Raw genomic sequence first — 15,208 nt, forward strand, 5'->3', positions numbered from 1 at the left:
TATAAACATCAGCAGAACTAGAAATAATGTACAATTTTAAAAATGTAATGTAGGGATTTAAAATTAAGATGATGCAAGCCCTGGTACTGGTCTATAATATATCCAGGATCAGAGCCAAGAAAGTCCTGCTAGCCTAAGGGAACGGTGGAAGTAGTACAGTCTCATACACTGCAAACCACCAGGACTAGGAACAATGATTTCCTGCAAGAGCTACACAACCAGGGAATCTCCATCACTTGGTGTTCCCAGAGCCTCCTCCTTTGGATTCTCACTGACACCATATATGCCCTCACAGATCACATCCCCATACACATAGGTATCAAAATCAAAATTTTATCCAACCTTTACACACACACACGGTGCCAATGGGCTGTCATCAGATCCTCATTAAAAACACACTACGTCCGTGCTTTCTCAGCCAGGGGTATGTGTACCCCTGGGCGTAGGCAGAGGTCTTTCAGGGGGTAATCAACTCATCTAGATCAGTGTTTCTCAACCTGGGTATTATGACCCCAGAGTGGTCACAGGACGGGTTTGGGGGAGTCGTAAGTGCAGGACCGGCGTTACGGGGTGGCAAGCTGAGCAACTGCCTGGGGCTCCACACCACAGCGTGCCCCACAAAGCTAAGTTACAGACTTCAGCCCGGTACAGTAGGGCTCTGGCTTCAGACAAGGCTCAAGTCTCACACTGAAATGTAAGTACAATATTTATATTCCAATCAATTTATTTTAAAATGATAAAGTCAGCAATTTTTCAGTAATAGTGGCTGTGACACTTTTGTATTTTTACATCTGATTTTGTAAGCAAGTAGTTTTTAAATGAGGTGAGACTTGGGGTACACAAGACAAGTCAGACTCCTGAAAGGGGTACTGTAGTCTGGAAAGGTTGAGAACCATTGCATTATGGTATACCAAAAAACTGTGTATATGGGAGAAGCACATTTTAAAACCCTTACGAAATGGCCAAGTTTAAAAAATTTTTACCAGACCATGAAAAGATACATCTGTAACCTTGAGTCTATGCCTCCATATGTAAACTTCCTAACACTTCCTACTGAGGTGCCTCTATACATGTTCAAATAAATGATTGGAAAATCTTTTTCCAACGGTAAAAGCGTATTTTTTCCACCCTCTCTATTATCAGTCAGAACACAGCACTGTTCTCAAACACATTTTTGCTTAAACTGCTAATAAGAACAACAACAACAAAACTTACAAGCAACTGAAAAAGACCCTTAAATGAAACACTTACCCTTCTGCCTAGCTAAGGTTGCGGAATTGTTACCCAGACAATTGCCATTTCTAAATGCACTTAAAACACTTGTTTATAATATTCCAAAGAGCAGATTTTATTTTAAAGGAAACTATTTGTTAACATGTTCTCTGCAAGTCAGCAAGTCCAGAATAAAGCCACATGCAAACAACTTGCTTACAAATACTTTTATCTTAAACGAAATCTCAGTCAGTCCGAACACTTCATATTCTTACAAACGTTCTTCTACCCCATTATAAGCATTGTCTATATGAGGCTCAAATACAATTTCCACTATAACAACTGTAAGCAGGGACAAATACATTTTTCTAACATACGGAACATTCACAGCGCTACTTGACCCCATTTTTAACACAAACACATTGCTTCCTTTCACTGTATGTGGCTAGCATTTGCTTCACTGAAAAGCTGCTATGTAGTTTGTGATCAAATGCACATACATAAGGTATGAAGCTAAACTTCCTGAAATATCTGAGTCACATGTGAAAACTGTAGGTTTCAGAGTAACAGCCGTGTTAGTCTGTATTCGCAAAAAGAAAAGGAGTACTTGTGGCACTTTAGAGACTAACCAATTTATTTGAGCATAAGCTTTCATGAGCTACAGCTCACTTCATGTAGCACACTCTAGTTGTATCAACATTAGCATTTTGGCAGGAATCTCTCAACATTGCGCAGCCACAGATAGCAGCAGTGGGAGTACTCAGGTAGATGGGGACAAGCTGAGAGAAGTGTTCACTGGTAAATGAGCTTGTATCCTGTCTATACTACTGTTCCAACATGGCTACCACCAGGGGAGTGGCAATGGTAGAAGCTCTATTGAAAAATACTAGTGCAGGCCAGGCCTCAAAGGGAATGGCTACACTGCAGCTAGGAGCATGTCTTCCAGCATAGGTAGACAGAGTTACATTAGCTCTGCTCGAGCCAGTGTGTTGAAGATAGCCGTATGGACATTGTGGGAGGTGTGACCTCTTGGGCTAGCCATCCAAGCTCGGGCCCAGAGAGTCAGGTGGGCTTGGACTTTGGCTGCTAACCTGAGCCACCATTCCTCCACAATGTCCACCTCACTTTCTTTAATGCACTACCTTGAGAGAAGCTAGCGTGAGTCTGTCCACCAGGTCGGGGAGGCTTGCTCCCAGAGGCAGTGTAAGGCTTATGAAAGACAACATGTGTCAGCACAATATGAGAGAAAATAGTGAATTCTGACTGCATCACAGCAACGCAACACTAATGGCCACCATTACAAAGCTCGGAAGATCACCTCAGTGTCCTCTGGCTCTTCAATAAATTCTGAAGGCCGATGAGCCCTTCTTTTCTCTCTGACCAGTTGGAACTGGCACAGTGGTTTAGGACTTCAGCCACATCTTCAGTCTGTCGTAGGTAGTGTGGAATGCCTCCATTCCTGGAACCATATGAGCGTTCGGAGCAAGCACTCGATGCGTCGCTATTCGCATCATCATCAGAATACATCCCATACGGCTCATATCTTCTTCTCACTGGCTTTTTCTGGAGGAGGAAAAAAATCCACATTAAGTAAACTGTTTATAGTTATATTAAAGCAGAGGAAAGGATGCTCTACCTGAAGGTAGTTTGAGGTTATTGTTATAGTGGCACAAAGGTGGTAAAATGTCCCGGAGCACCAGCCTGTTTACCTTACTCACTCTAGCAAGAAGAGTCCCACTGATTTTGAAGGGAATACACATGTGACTGATGCTCCAACAAAACACAATAAATGATCCAATAGAAATGTTAGCTAACAATGAAATAATGTGTTGCTTTTAATGAAAATAGTGAACATTTCCCTGGTTAGAGATTGACAATACACTTTTTACTTCAAGCAAAGTCATTAAACATGAAGGTGATTCTGCAAATAAACATTTTGATGATATAATAACGAGAGAGAAAAGAGCTAAAGGACCATTTCTGCTCTGTCATACGTTGGTGTGAATCCACGGTAATTCCACCGCAGTCAGTGAAGTTACTCCAGGTTCATACTGCTTTACAAGAAAGCACAATTTTGGCCCCCTGTGTGGTAATTTGGGCTAGGGTTTTCAAATGCACCTGGGGAGGGGGGGGGGGGTGTCAGACATCCAAATCCCATTCATTCCAATGGCTTTGGGGTGCCTAATTCCCTTATGCACCTTAGAAAATTCTAGCCTTAACACTTAGCAAGAAATATCAGCACAATTTTGACAATGTGCCAAATTTAACCCTATGGAATAAACACTAGAACAAACCTTAACAGGATACGAGTGACTATAAAACATAACAGAAAAGGGCTTAGATGATTGCTACAGAATTCCTCTCTGAGGGCCCAATCCTGCAGTTGTTGTATTTGCAAAGCCAATGAGATTTTTGCTTTCATTAGGACTTCAGGGTTGAGCTGTTATGAATCAGCTCGATTGCAGCATCATGGGGGGTTTTGCAACAGGAAAAAAAAAGGTGGAAAGTAGAAATAAAAAGTCAAGAAAGCACTAGTACCTTGCTCCTGGAGTCTCCTAACAGCTGTAGGCAGGAAAATTTTGAAGGGTGGGAAAAAGCACAGAGAATTATGTCAGAAGCTTATGAGGGATTGTTCTTGCAACAAAAACGTACAGCAAATGCGTCCTAGCAAATTAAAAACACAGTTAAAGCAAAAGAAAAGAAAAATGGATATATAATGTCTGCCTTTACTTTCCTACTGCTGCTCCTATGCCATACTCCTAAAACAGACAAAGTTCCCAATACTGAGTTTACCTGAATAAAGAATATAGGATCGGGATTATACCTTTCCTAATGGCTTCTAACAGCTGTAGATCTACATACACCATCTCTGTGTTTTACCTTTCAGGAAAGCTTCTCTAACTAAATACCAATTTTTGAAACTGTCAGTTGTCCATTAAAGAAGGAAACATATTACAGAGTCTTGAACAGAAACTCTAATGCCAGGAAACAATTATATACAGTATAGCTTCATTTAACCAAACTCCAATTAACCAATATCTCTTTTTTGCTCCTGGAACTGTACAAATACCTTGGATGTCTCTTGAAGCTCAGCTTGTTTAAAGCCAGCTGGCCGGCTCCCCTGGCATCTGAAATCCCAGTTACACAAAGGTTTCACGTGTTATTTGAGATTTTCAAAGTTGTACTGTATATAGATTCAAAGTATGACCAGTTGGACATACAGTCTGCCTCCCTGGGTCAATTTCTGTTCTCACACATGAACATGGGAATCAATGGGAGCTGCACATATGTACTAGAGGTCAGAAATTGACCCACAGTGTTTTGTTCAAACTTGATTATTGGGATAACGCCATCTTTGGAGAAGCTCCTCTCCTTTCCTAACACAATGAAAAGAATACTCCTTCTGTATACAAGGGGGGTGGATAGAAGCTGGCATTGCACGGCTCTCCCACAAGGAAGCCAGAACTGGCTTTGTAAAGTGCCTGCTGTGAAAGGATTGTCTAAAGAGCCTATGAGCGAGAAGAGCAGAATGGGGGCTTGTGGAGGAGGGGGACTACAGGATGAAGTGGGTCCCTTGCAGCAATAGAAGTTCAGATTCTGATCAGGCTAGATTTTAAAGTCACAGCTTCTGGAAAGAGAATATTATATACTGATGCTTTTCAAACTTAACAAGCCTCAAAGTGGAAGAGGGTAAAAGGATACACAGGGACTGCCCTTAAAACTTTCCAGGATTGCCTTTGATGATGTTACTACAATATATGCCATATTCCTTACCCTGTACTTCCCTATATTAAGTATAGGGAATACTGTATCTTGTGGAGTAATGTTATCTAGTAAAACACATGAAACATTTAAAAGGACAATTCTGAGTGACTGTATTGGCGTTCAACCTCGGAGACCAAAATGAAAATTTGGCCCACAACGTATTTAATTTGCTTAACAAACACAATTATTTAGACCTCTGATGGCAATGGCACAGCCTACATTCTAACATCTTATTTCTACATTCTATTGAATTCATACATTAATAAAAAGAAAAGGAGGACTAGTGGCACCTTAGAGACTAACCAATTTATTTGAGCATAAGCTTTCGTGAGCTACAGCTCACGAAAGCTTATGCTCAAATAAATTGGTTAGTCTCTAAGGTGCCACTAGTCCTCCTTTTATTCATGTAAGTTTCAGAGTAGCAGCCGTGTTAGTCTGTATTCGCAAAAAGAGAAGCTTTCTGAAAGAGGGATCTTAAATCAGATCAGCAGTTCTCAAATTAAGTTGCTGGTGCTCTGTGATGATTTGGAGTTGTTATGTGATCACAAATAGGGAGGAAAACAGTCTGAGTAATAGTGAATAAAAGGGGAGGTGGTCTGCCCATTTGCAAATGGGGAAAGAGATGTCCCTGAGACACTTTCTCTATGGGGATGTGGTCCACAATATGGAAAGGTTTGAGAACCCTGCATCAAATACTTCAAGAAATCCTTTCATCATCCCAACAGCTTAGGACTCTAGAATTATCCTGTATAACATACAGGACAAAGTTGTACCCACATTACCCTGCACAGTGATTGGTACTCTCATTCTGCCTTCCCTTGAAAAATCAGAAAAACGTATGCAGAAAAATCAGGTAAATGTGGCAAAAGGTTAATGTATGGTTTCTGGATGAACAGCAGAAATTCGCTGGATTCTGCCACTGGAGAACTTTCACTGCAATAAGATTCAGGAATACATGAGAATTTTAGCTAATGCTTGCAAATGGAAATAACTCAGCAGGGATAAGGGAAATCAAGGGAGATTGGGAAAGAAAATACAAAACAAATTGCCTTTGCTTCTAGGGGCACAGTAAATAAACACATTTCAGTTTTACAGAGTGACTAATACACTAATATTGAACTAGAGATAAGCCAAGCCATTAGCTGTTCAAAGTGTTCAACCAAGTGCCAGAAATACTGGGCAGAGACACTGGTGCAAATCCCAAAAAAACTGCAATGGGATCTAATGTCCACATAGAGCAGACAGGAGCCAAGTTTTTTAGGGTTTTGCCCAAAACATCCCCATGTAATTTACTGTCTGGGGCTTAGTTAGGACCCCAGTCCTTCCAGGCACTGAGCATCCTCAATTCCCTCTAGTGCTCAGCACCTCACAGGATACCCTCCTCAAAAATCAGATTAAAGACAAAGGGCTGATTTAACCTATTCCTCATCAGTGATACTAAAGCATCTCTGCTTGTTGGATAATAACTGATGAGGATTAACAAACTTCCACAATGAAATGTAGCATCGGTGCCAATACATTCAAATGCAAAACGCAATTATCAAACATCGCCACAGTGTCAGACATTGGGACATTTAAAACAACGGCTATTAAAAAAGAGAACATACGTACAGGTAACTTTAAGCCACTTTCTGGTGTCGGTAGCATTTTGTATTTTTCCTCTTACCAGTGCATCAGCCACAGCAGCCTCCAGATCTGTGCTTGAGCTCAGGACTCGCATGGCATTCACAGAAGCAGGCATCCTGCCTGGCTGTCCAAGTCCAAACCGGTCTGCACAAAAGACAACATTGAAAGAGACTGTTAAGTGAATTCACATTCACTCTGAATCCTAATAAGGTGTCTGGCCAGGAACTCCCCAACGAAAGGCTTCGGGAACCCACAGTACCATTTCATTAAATGTTATTTTATCCGTCACTCTGACACATTTTGCCGCTATGGTATTTAAAACAAAAATACTACAAACAAACTCCAGTACTTAAGCTACCAGAGACACTATGTTTGATTTTCATAGGCATATTTTCCTGTTGCAAGATGGGTGGGAAAGGAATCTATTTTTCCTTTTATTTTACTCTCTCTCTCTCTTTTTAAATTTACTCTTTTCTACTTTTATTTTGGTTTCATGAGTCACACATATATGAGGCCCAATCCTCCTCTTATCAAAATCAACTGTAAAACTTTCATTGACTTCTCTGAAGCAGAATCGGGTCTACAGTTCCATTACTCACTAATTCTATTAAGTGCTGATATTGCAACTCTCTCATTTGAGCAGCCCCTACTCACAAGAGTCATTTGACTGAAATCAAAGGCTTGAGATCTTACATATTAAGTTTCAAGACTTGACTAACCACTAATTGAGTTTTTTCCTCTCATGTGGGAAGAAGAACGTATAAAAAGGAAGAAACATCTATGGTGTGATCATCTCTGAAGTGGTTCCAACCTCACTTTTGTTGTTAAATGGCTCTTAGAGGAACAGGCTTAAATTTGCCCTGGGCTGAAACTTGGCCTCAATACTGTATCATAAATCAACATACAATTTCTTTCTTTTGCAAGTAAATAAAGGATCTGATCAGGGTTGCCACCCATCTGGGTTTTACCTGAACACTCTGCTTTTTGGCTTCTGTGTCCAGATGCCATTTAGAGTTGCCAGGTTTCAACTGGAAAGTGCAGTCGTAAAGGGGACCTGGCAACCCTAAATGGCACCCCGAACCAAAAGTCTGGTTACTGTGGAGCAGGGGGAAGCGCTGAGTCATTAACCCATACCAGCACAAACTCAGCTGGGGCTGCCTCCTACCTGCAGGCAGCTCCTTGAGACGATCTAGCGAGTGGCTGGGGGAGATGGGAAGAGGAGCAAGTGACGGGGGCAGGGCCTTGAGGGAAAGAGGTGGGGAGGGAGGCGGGCCGTGGGGAAGAGGCTGAGAAGGGACGGAGCCTCAAGGGAAGAGGCGGAGCAGGGGCAGGGCCTGGGGAGGAAAAAACAAACAATTTCCTACCTTTCGTAACTGTTGTTCTTCAAGATGTGTTTCTCATGTCCATTCCATTCTAGGTGTGCACACGCCATCGGAGATTTTTGCCTTAGTGGTACCCATACGGCTAGCTGTTGCTGGCCCTGTGCCCTCTCAGTTCCTTCTTGCCGACAACTCCGACAGAGGGGCAGGAGGGCGGGTAATGAAATGGACATGAGCAACACATCTCGAAGAACAACAGTTATGAAAGGCAGGTAACCGTTTTTCCTTTTTCAAGTGCTTGCTCATGTGGATTCCATTTTAAGTGACTCAAAAGCAGTATCAATGGAGGTGGGCTTGGAGTTCACCGTTGTGCAGCTTATAGTGCAGCTCTGCCTAACCCAGTGTCATCCCGAGCTTGCTGGGTCAGAGCATAGTGTGAAGCCAATGTGTGGACAGACAACCAGGTCGCGGTCCAACAGATCTCTTGGATCAGCACCTGAGCGAGGAAGGACCTAGTCGAGTGACCCGTCACTATCGGCGACGGGGGCCCCTTCGCTAGCTCGTAGCAGTAGCAGATACAGGCAGTGATCCACGATGATATTATTTGGTCAGACACCGGGGAACCTTTCATCCTGTCTGCGATCGCCACGAACAACTGCGTTGACTTAAGGAATGGCTTCGTTCTGTCTATGTAAAAGGCCAGAGTGCGCCTGACATCCAGGGTATGCAACCTGCCTTCTTCATCTGTTGCATGGGGCTTAGGAAAAAGAACCAGCAAATATATGTCTTGACCAGTATGGAACTGGGAGAGGACCTTGGGCAGAAGGGCCAGGTGTGGATGCAACTGAACCTTGTCCTTATAGAAAACCGTGTAAGGTGGTTCAGACATTAGCGCTCTGATTTCAGACACTCGACAGGCCGAAGTTATGGCGACTAGGAAGGAGACCTTCCAGGAGAGAAGCAGTAAAGAACAGAAAGTGAGGGGTTTGAAGGGGGGAGCCATGACAGCACAAGATTCAGGTCCCAAGGGAGTACCAGATCCTGAACATGCAGGTAAAAGCGCTCTAGGCCCTTCAGAAACCATGCCATTACAGGGTGGGTGAAGACCGACCTGCATCGAAATGGAGGATGGAACACCAACATGGACACCAGGTGCACCTTGACCGAAGATAGTGATAGGCCCTGGAGCTTAAGATGCAGCAAACAGTCCAGGATGTCCTGCAGGGGGGCCTCCTCTGCACAGATGCAACGATCCAAAGCCCAACACGTAAAACACTTCCACTTTGCTACAAAGCCCTGGTGGAGGGCTTCCTGCTGCCCAGCTGGACACTGGCGCAACATTGCTGCTCCTCCCCACTCAGCCAGGCAGAAGCCAGGATGTCAAGTGCAGTGCTGCCAGGTTCCGGTGCAGCAGATTGCTGTGGTTCTGGGACAGCAGATCCAGCCAAAGAGGCAGCTGCGGGGGGGGGTAGCTGTCGACAGACTCAGCAGCATGCCAAACCAGTGCTGACGTGGTCACAAGGGGGCCACAAGGATGACCTTGGCCTTGTCTTGCTTTACCTTCAGGAGGACCGTATGGATCAAGGGCACCAGCGGGAAGGTGTACATCAGCGCTCCCGACCAGGAGATCAGGAAAGCATCCGACAGGGAGCCCTTGTCCCTGTCCTGCAGACAACAGAACACATGGCACTTCCTGTTCTGCCTGGATGCAAACAGGTCCACCTGGGGAGTCCCTGACTTGCGGAAGATCAGGCTGACTACTTCTGGATGGAGTGACCATTCGTGGTGAGACAAGAAGGTTCTGTTGAGGCGATCTGCCAAGACATTCTTGGTCCCCGACAGGTGGGTGGCCACCAGGTGAATGGCGTTCCTCATGCGAAGTCCCAGAGGCTGAACACTTTGCGACAAAGGGCTAAAGCCCTGGCGCCACCCTGCCTGTTGATGTAATACATTGTAGTGGTATTGTCCATCAGGACCTGCACCACCTTGCCCTTCAGATGGGACAAGAAAGCCTGACAGGCTAGCCAAACTGCCCTGAGCTCCCTGACATTGATGTGGAGGGCCAGGTCGGGTTGCAGCCAATGACTCTGGATGCTGAGCTGGCCCAGGTGGACTTCCCAGCCCAGATCCAAAGCATCTGAGACCAGGGTGAGCAATGGGGTCAGAGACACAAAGGGAAGTCCTTGCAGCAGTGATGTGGGATCCCGCCACCAGTCCAATGACAGTTGGATATGGCGTGGTACTGTGACTACTTGGTCTAGGGCAGGGGTCTCAAAAAAATGGGTTATTTCCTGTGGCCAGCCAAGCTCCCTGCACCCCCCTGAAGTTATTTCCTGTGGCCCGCCAAGCTCCCCGCACCCCTCCGGAGTTATTTCCTGCAGGCCGCCAAGCTCCCCTCCCTCCGCAGCGTGCTGCGTCCCTGCTCCTCTGCCTACCTCCAGGCACTTCCTGCCACCAAACAGCTGTTCGGCAGCGCTTAGTGCTTTCCAGGAGGGAGGGGGGAGCTGCACGCTCAGGGGAGGAGGTGGAGAAGAGGTGGGGCAGCGGTTGGAATAGGGGCAGGGAGGGGGCAGAGTTGGGGTGGGGACTTTGGGGAAGGGATTGGAAAGGGGGCAGGGAAGGGGTGGGAAGAGGTGGGACAGGGGCAGGGCCTCATGGAAGGGGCGGAGTGGGGGTGGGGCCAGGGGGCTTTTGTACCTTTATATGGAAAGGTGTCAGTGATGTGGCCCTCGGGCCAATGTACTAGTCCTCATGTGGCCCTCGTGGTGATTCGAGTTTGAGATCCCTGGTCTAGGGGGTGCCTGCTGGGAGTGTAAACCGAGGCCAGTCACGTTTGCAGAAGCCTCATACAAAGACAGCACGCAGCCACGTGTGGGCTGTAGTGAGTGTGTGGGCTTTTATGTGGGAGATTAAGTCCGCCATGGCCCAAAAACGTGCCTCAGGAAGGAAGGCCCTGGCCTGCGTGGAGTCAAGGACTGTCCCAATAAACTCTATGCATTGGACTGGAGTTAACGTGGACTTTTCTGTGTTTACCAACAGGCACAGGTCGCTGCAGGTGGAATGCACCAGATCGAGGCTCCTTTGCACCTGCTCTGGAGATCTGCCCTTGGTGAGCCAGTTGTCGAGATACAGAAAGATTTGGACCCCCTGATGTTTGAGGTAAGCCACCACTGGCTCCACACATTTCGTGAACACCCTGGGGGCATAGGACAGGCCAAAAGATAGCGCTGTGAACTGAAAGTGTCGCCTGGCCATTATGAAGCGCAGGAACCATCTGTGTCCTGGGAATATGGAGACATGGAAGTACACGTCCTTTAAGTCGAGAGTTGCATACCAGTCCCCTGGATCCAGGGGAGGGATGATGGAGGCCAGGGAGACCATGCGGAACATCAACTTCTTGAGAGACTTGGACCAGAATGGGCCTGAGGCCAGACACTTAGGCCAGAATGGGCCTGAGGCCCCCTTTCACCTTTGGGATTAGGAAGTATCAGGAGTAGAATCCTCTTCCTTCCATATCCTAAGGAACCTTTTCAACCTCCTGAACAAGGAAAAGCTCATGAGAAGGGTCTGAAGGGGGACAGGGAAGAAGGGGGGCGGGAGGGAGGGGTGTCCAAAAATTGCAGGGTATAGCCCCAAGTGATTCTGTCCAGGACCCAGCGGTCTGACGTAACCTGGGACCAGGCCAAGAAGAAGGGGAGAGGCGGTCAAGGAAAGGGCGGGCAGGATCCGGGCAGATGGCTGGTGCGTCACTCTCAGGTGCACCCTCAAAATGAGCATTTCTGGCCCCCTTGATGCTTCACCGGGCTAGGCTGTGCAGGGGAGCGAGACAATGACGGGTGGCGGCGGCTAAACCCAGTGTCCCGTCTCCTTGTAGGTCACTGACGAGGCTGCCGCTGTTGTGGTTGCAGAAGGCCAGAACAGCTGTCTTAATGCTTGAGGAGTGTGCATCCCCGGAGAGCGGAGAGTCGCCCATGTGTCCTTAAGGCCGTGAAACCGCGCATCCATCTGGTCAGAGAACAGACCGACACCATCAAATGGGAGGTCCTGAATAGAGGCCTGCATCTCTTGGGACAGGTCTGCGGACTGGAGCCAGGAACTGCGCCTTATAACCACCACTGAGGTGACCACCCGGGCAGCCGAATCGGCCATATCCCAGGCCATTTGGAGGGAACACCGAGCTGCTGCAGTGCCTTCCTCCACCAGGGTTGCAAACTCCTGGGCCACCGTCTGAGCTATGGAGTCTTTAAACTTGAGGAGGGAGTCCCACACGTTAAAACTGTAACGGCCCAAGAAGGGCTGGTGGTTCACCACCTGAAACTGGAGGCTGGCCATCGAATAATCTTGCGACCAAACAAGGCCAACCGCTTAGCCTCTTTATTTTTGGGGGTGGAACTGGTGGGGCCCTGCTTACCCTTTTCATTGGCCACAGACACAATCAACAATCCTGGTGGTGGGTGGGTATATAAGTATTCGAACCCTTTTGCCAGGATGAAGTACTTTTTCTCCACTCTTTTAGATGAGGGCAGAATAGAGGATGGGATTTGCCAGATCAACTTGGCAATGTTCAAGACCCCTTCATGCACCGGGAGTGCAACTCGGGCTGAGGTGGCCACCAAGAGCACACTGAACAATGTGTTCGTCAGCTCCTCCATCTCCCCTGCTTTGAGGCCCAAATTCAAAGCCACGCTACGGAGCAGCATGGCTAGCTGTGGAGGGCCCCACCACCGCCTCGTCCAGGGAGGAGGAGGAGGATGACTGGACCATCAGGGGAGGCCTTCTGGCATCTTCCCACGAAGGGGAGAGTGGCCTTGGAGTGGGCACCGGCTCCTCACCCGCGACGATCACCAGAACATCCTGCATTGAACCCAGTGCCGGCGGTGCTGCGGGCGCAGACTTTGGCCTGTCTGATGCGGCAACCGAGGGTTGGTGAGAGTGGGGCAATAGCATAACAGTAACCCCCCAGGCATTCCAATAAGTCCATTAGTTCGTCCATTGGCTGCTGCCAGGCCAGCCCCAATGCCGCAGATGCTCCCTCCAGGGCCCAGTCCCCTTGCAGCCTGGGTGAGGGTCTAAACTGTGCCACCAATCCAGATAAGTCGTCGCCCTCCAGTGACCACGGAAGGGCTGTCCAGGCCTGGGTCTGGCGGTTAACCATCGCCACCGGTGACCAGGAGCATTCTGACTGGTGCCAGGAGTAGGGAGAGCAGCATCGTGTTGGGGAGTGGCCTCAAAGTCAAGGTGTCAGCAACATGACGTGGATTGGTGCCAAAGGGATCGACTACGCCTGGGAGAGCTTTGGCGCAAAGACAGGAACCGGGAGTGTGGTACCGATGACTGGTAACGATGGGTCAGAGACCTGGGGCACAGAGACCAAGAGCATGGCGACTTAGGGCTCTGCCTTGGCTCTGGAGATCAGTGGCGCTCGCTCATCCTGTGCAAGGCCTTACTGGTGGGCTTGCCCTCACCTTAGCTAGTTCCATTGCCGAACGTGGTGCCAGCACCAGCAAGAGCTCCCTTGGCTCTGCAGGCGCTGAGAGCTGAGCAGGCGTTGACCAACCCATCAGCTTTGACCCTGTACCACTTGCCGTAGTTGGTGGCAGGTCTATTCGGGGGGAGGCACCCCCCAGGGTGGAGCCCTTGTGCAGGTCTGGAGTGGCTGTAAGGCCCAAACAGGGTTCTTTGCCCAGCGTGCCTTTATCAGGCTTGCCCAGTGCCATCTTCTTCAGCTCCTTTTTCAGTACCAGGGATGGGAACAGTGCCAGAGATGCGCTGTGCACCGAGGCTGAAGCGCTGGGTGTCGTTTCAGACCAAGCTGGCTTCCTGCATCAGGAGGGCCCGAGACGTACGTCGCGTTCCCTCTGTGTCCGACGACGAAAGTTCTTACAGACGCAACAACGCTCCTTCATGTGGGACTCCCCAGGGCACTGCAGACAACTATTGTGAGGCTCACTAACAGGCATAGGCCTGTTACGCATGGAGCAGGGCTTAAAACCCAGAGAATGGGCATGCCCCGCCCAGGGCAAAGCCCCCACCTAACTAACTGAACACTTAACAGCTACTTAACTACTAACTAAGAAACAATAGAAATATTTACAACTGGAAGCACAAGGCTGAAACAGGAAAGAAACCACTGGCCACCTGCAAAGCAAGGGAGAGAGGCACTCTGACTGACCACCACGGGTGGGAAGAAGGAACTGAGAGGGTGCAGGGCCGGCAGCACTTGATATATTGTGGCATGAGCGCGGCACTCCAGGGAGTGCCACAGCTGGCCCTACGGATACCACTAAGGCAAAAATCTCTGACAGCCGTGCATGTGGGCGTGCACACACCTAGAATGGAATTGACATGAGCAAGCACTCAAAGAAGAAGCAGCGGTGCAGGGAGAGCCTCGGGGATCAAGTTACCAGCAACTAGAAAGGTGGCAACCCTTTAATATAATGGAAAAGCTCCCAGTGATTTCAATGTGAACAGCACTGGGCCCAAAATGTGATTTACATCCAAAATATTGCTTGGCGTCCTTTATCATTTCCCAGGATTTTGCATATTAATGTCATTTAGCAAAAACCCAGCAAATGGCTAACTGCAGACACATATATTATTCTTACTAATAAAACACATACTGTCAGCCAAAGGCATACAGTAGTAGGTATTCGAGGGGGATCAGACACAGGCAGCATTTAATTTGTAATGAAAGATGTGCCAGGGCTCAAGTAAGTAGGTGCTAGGGCGCAAGCCCAGAAGTGGCGAGGCTATGAACTACCAAGCCTAAAGGTGCTAGGACTCAGCCCTAGCACAAATTAAGCACTGGATACAGGGGCAGTGGACTTACCTATCATCGGCCAAATTCTGGCATCACACTGTTCATAAAGACTTTCTAGAGTAGAGGGAGTATGGAATGAAGGTAGTGTACCCTAGTCCAGGCTCCACTTATAAACAGGGAAAAGCTGCTCTGCAGATCTTTCCATGACATGAGCTACTTGGGGCAATCTGGTGCCCAGAGCCATGATCTGTGTATTTATTCATGGGTATGCCTGGACTCATGAACAGACTAATTTCCAGAGGACATACATTTATATTGTCTTAGTGGAGAATGGTCCGACAAATGTTACCATTTAAATAAATGGAAACCTATTAGCATAAATGGTGCAGGGTCAAGCTGCATATGTGTATGCCCATCTGTGGTGTACTTAAGCGGCATTTGGTTGATACACAATACAAGATCAGTGGGCAAAAGGGACCAAGTCAAGGATTTTTTAACAGGTTTTTTGTATTTAATATTTAACTGA

The 15,208-nt window shown here is 47.6% G+C and overlaps 1 protein-coding gene across 1 annotated transcript in view; it reads right to left on the reverse strand.

Moving 5' to 3' along the window:
* Positions 1-15,208, reverse strand: part of CLASP1 (cytoplasmic linker associated protein 1) — a 267,087-nt gene that overhangs the window by 63,182 nt on the left and 188,697 nt on the right. Inside the window, exons 25-27 of the mRNA XM_073305074.1 lie at positions 6,644-6,747; positions 3,751-3,774; positions 2,531-2,775 (exon numbers count right to left, since the gene is read on the reverse strand). Coding sequence (XP_073161175.1) covers positions 2,531-2,775; positions 3,751-3,774; positions 6,644-6,747 — 373 coding nt within the window. The remainder of the gene's footprint in view (positions 1-2,530; positions 2,776-3,750; positions 3,775-6,643; positions 6,748-15,208) is intronic.

Source organism: Lepidochelys kempii, chromosome 11 (assembly GCF_965140265.1).
Source record: "Lepidochelys kempii isolate rLepKem1 chromosome 11, rLepKem1.hap2, whole genome shotgun sequence".
Taxonomy (NCBI): domain Eukaryota; kingdom Metazoa; phylum Chordata; order Testudines; family Cheloniidae; genus Lepidochelys; species Lepidochelys kempii.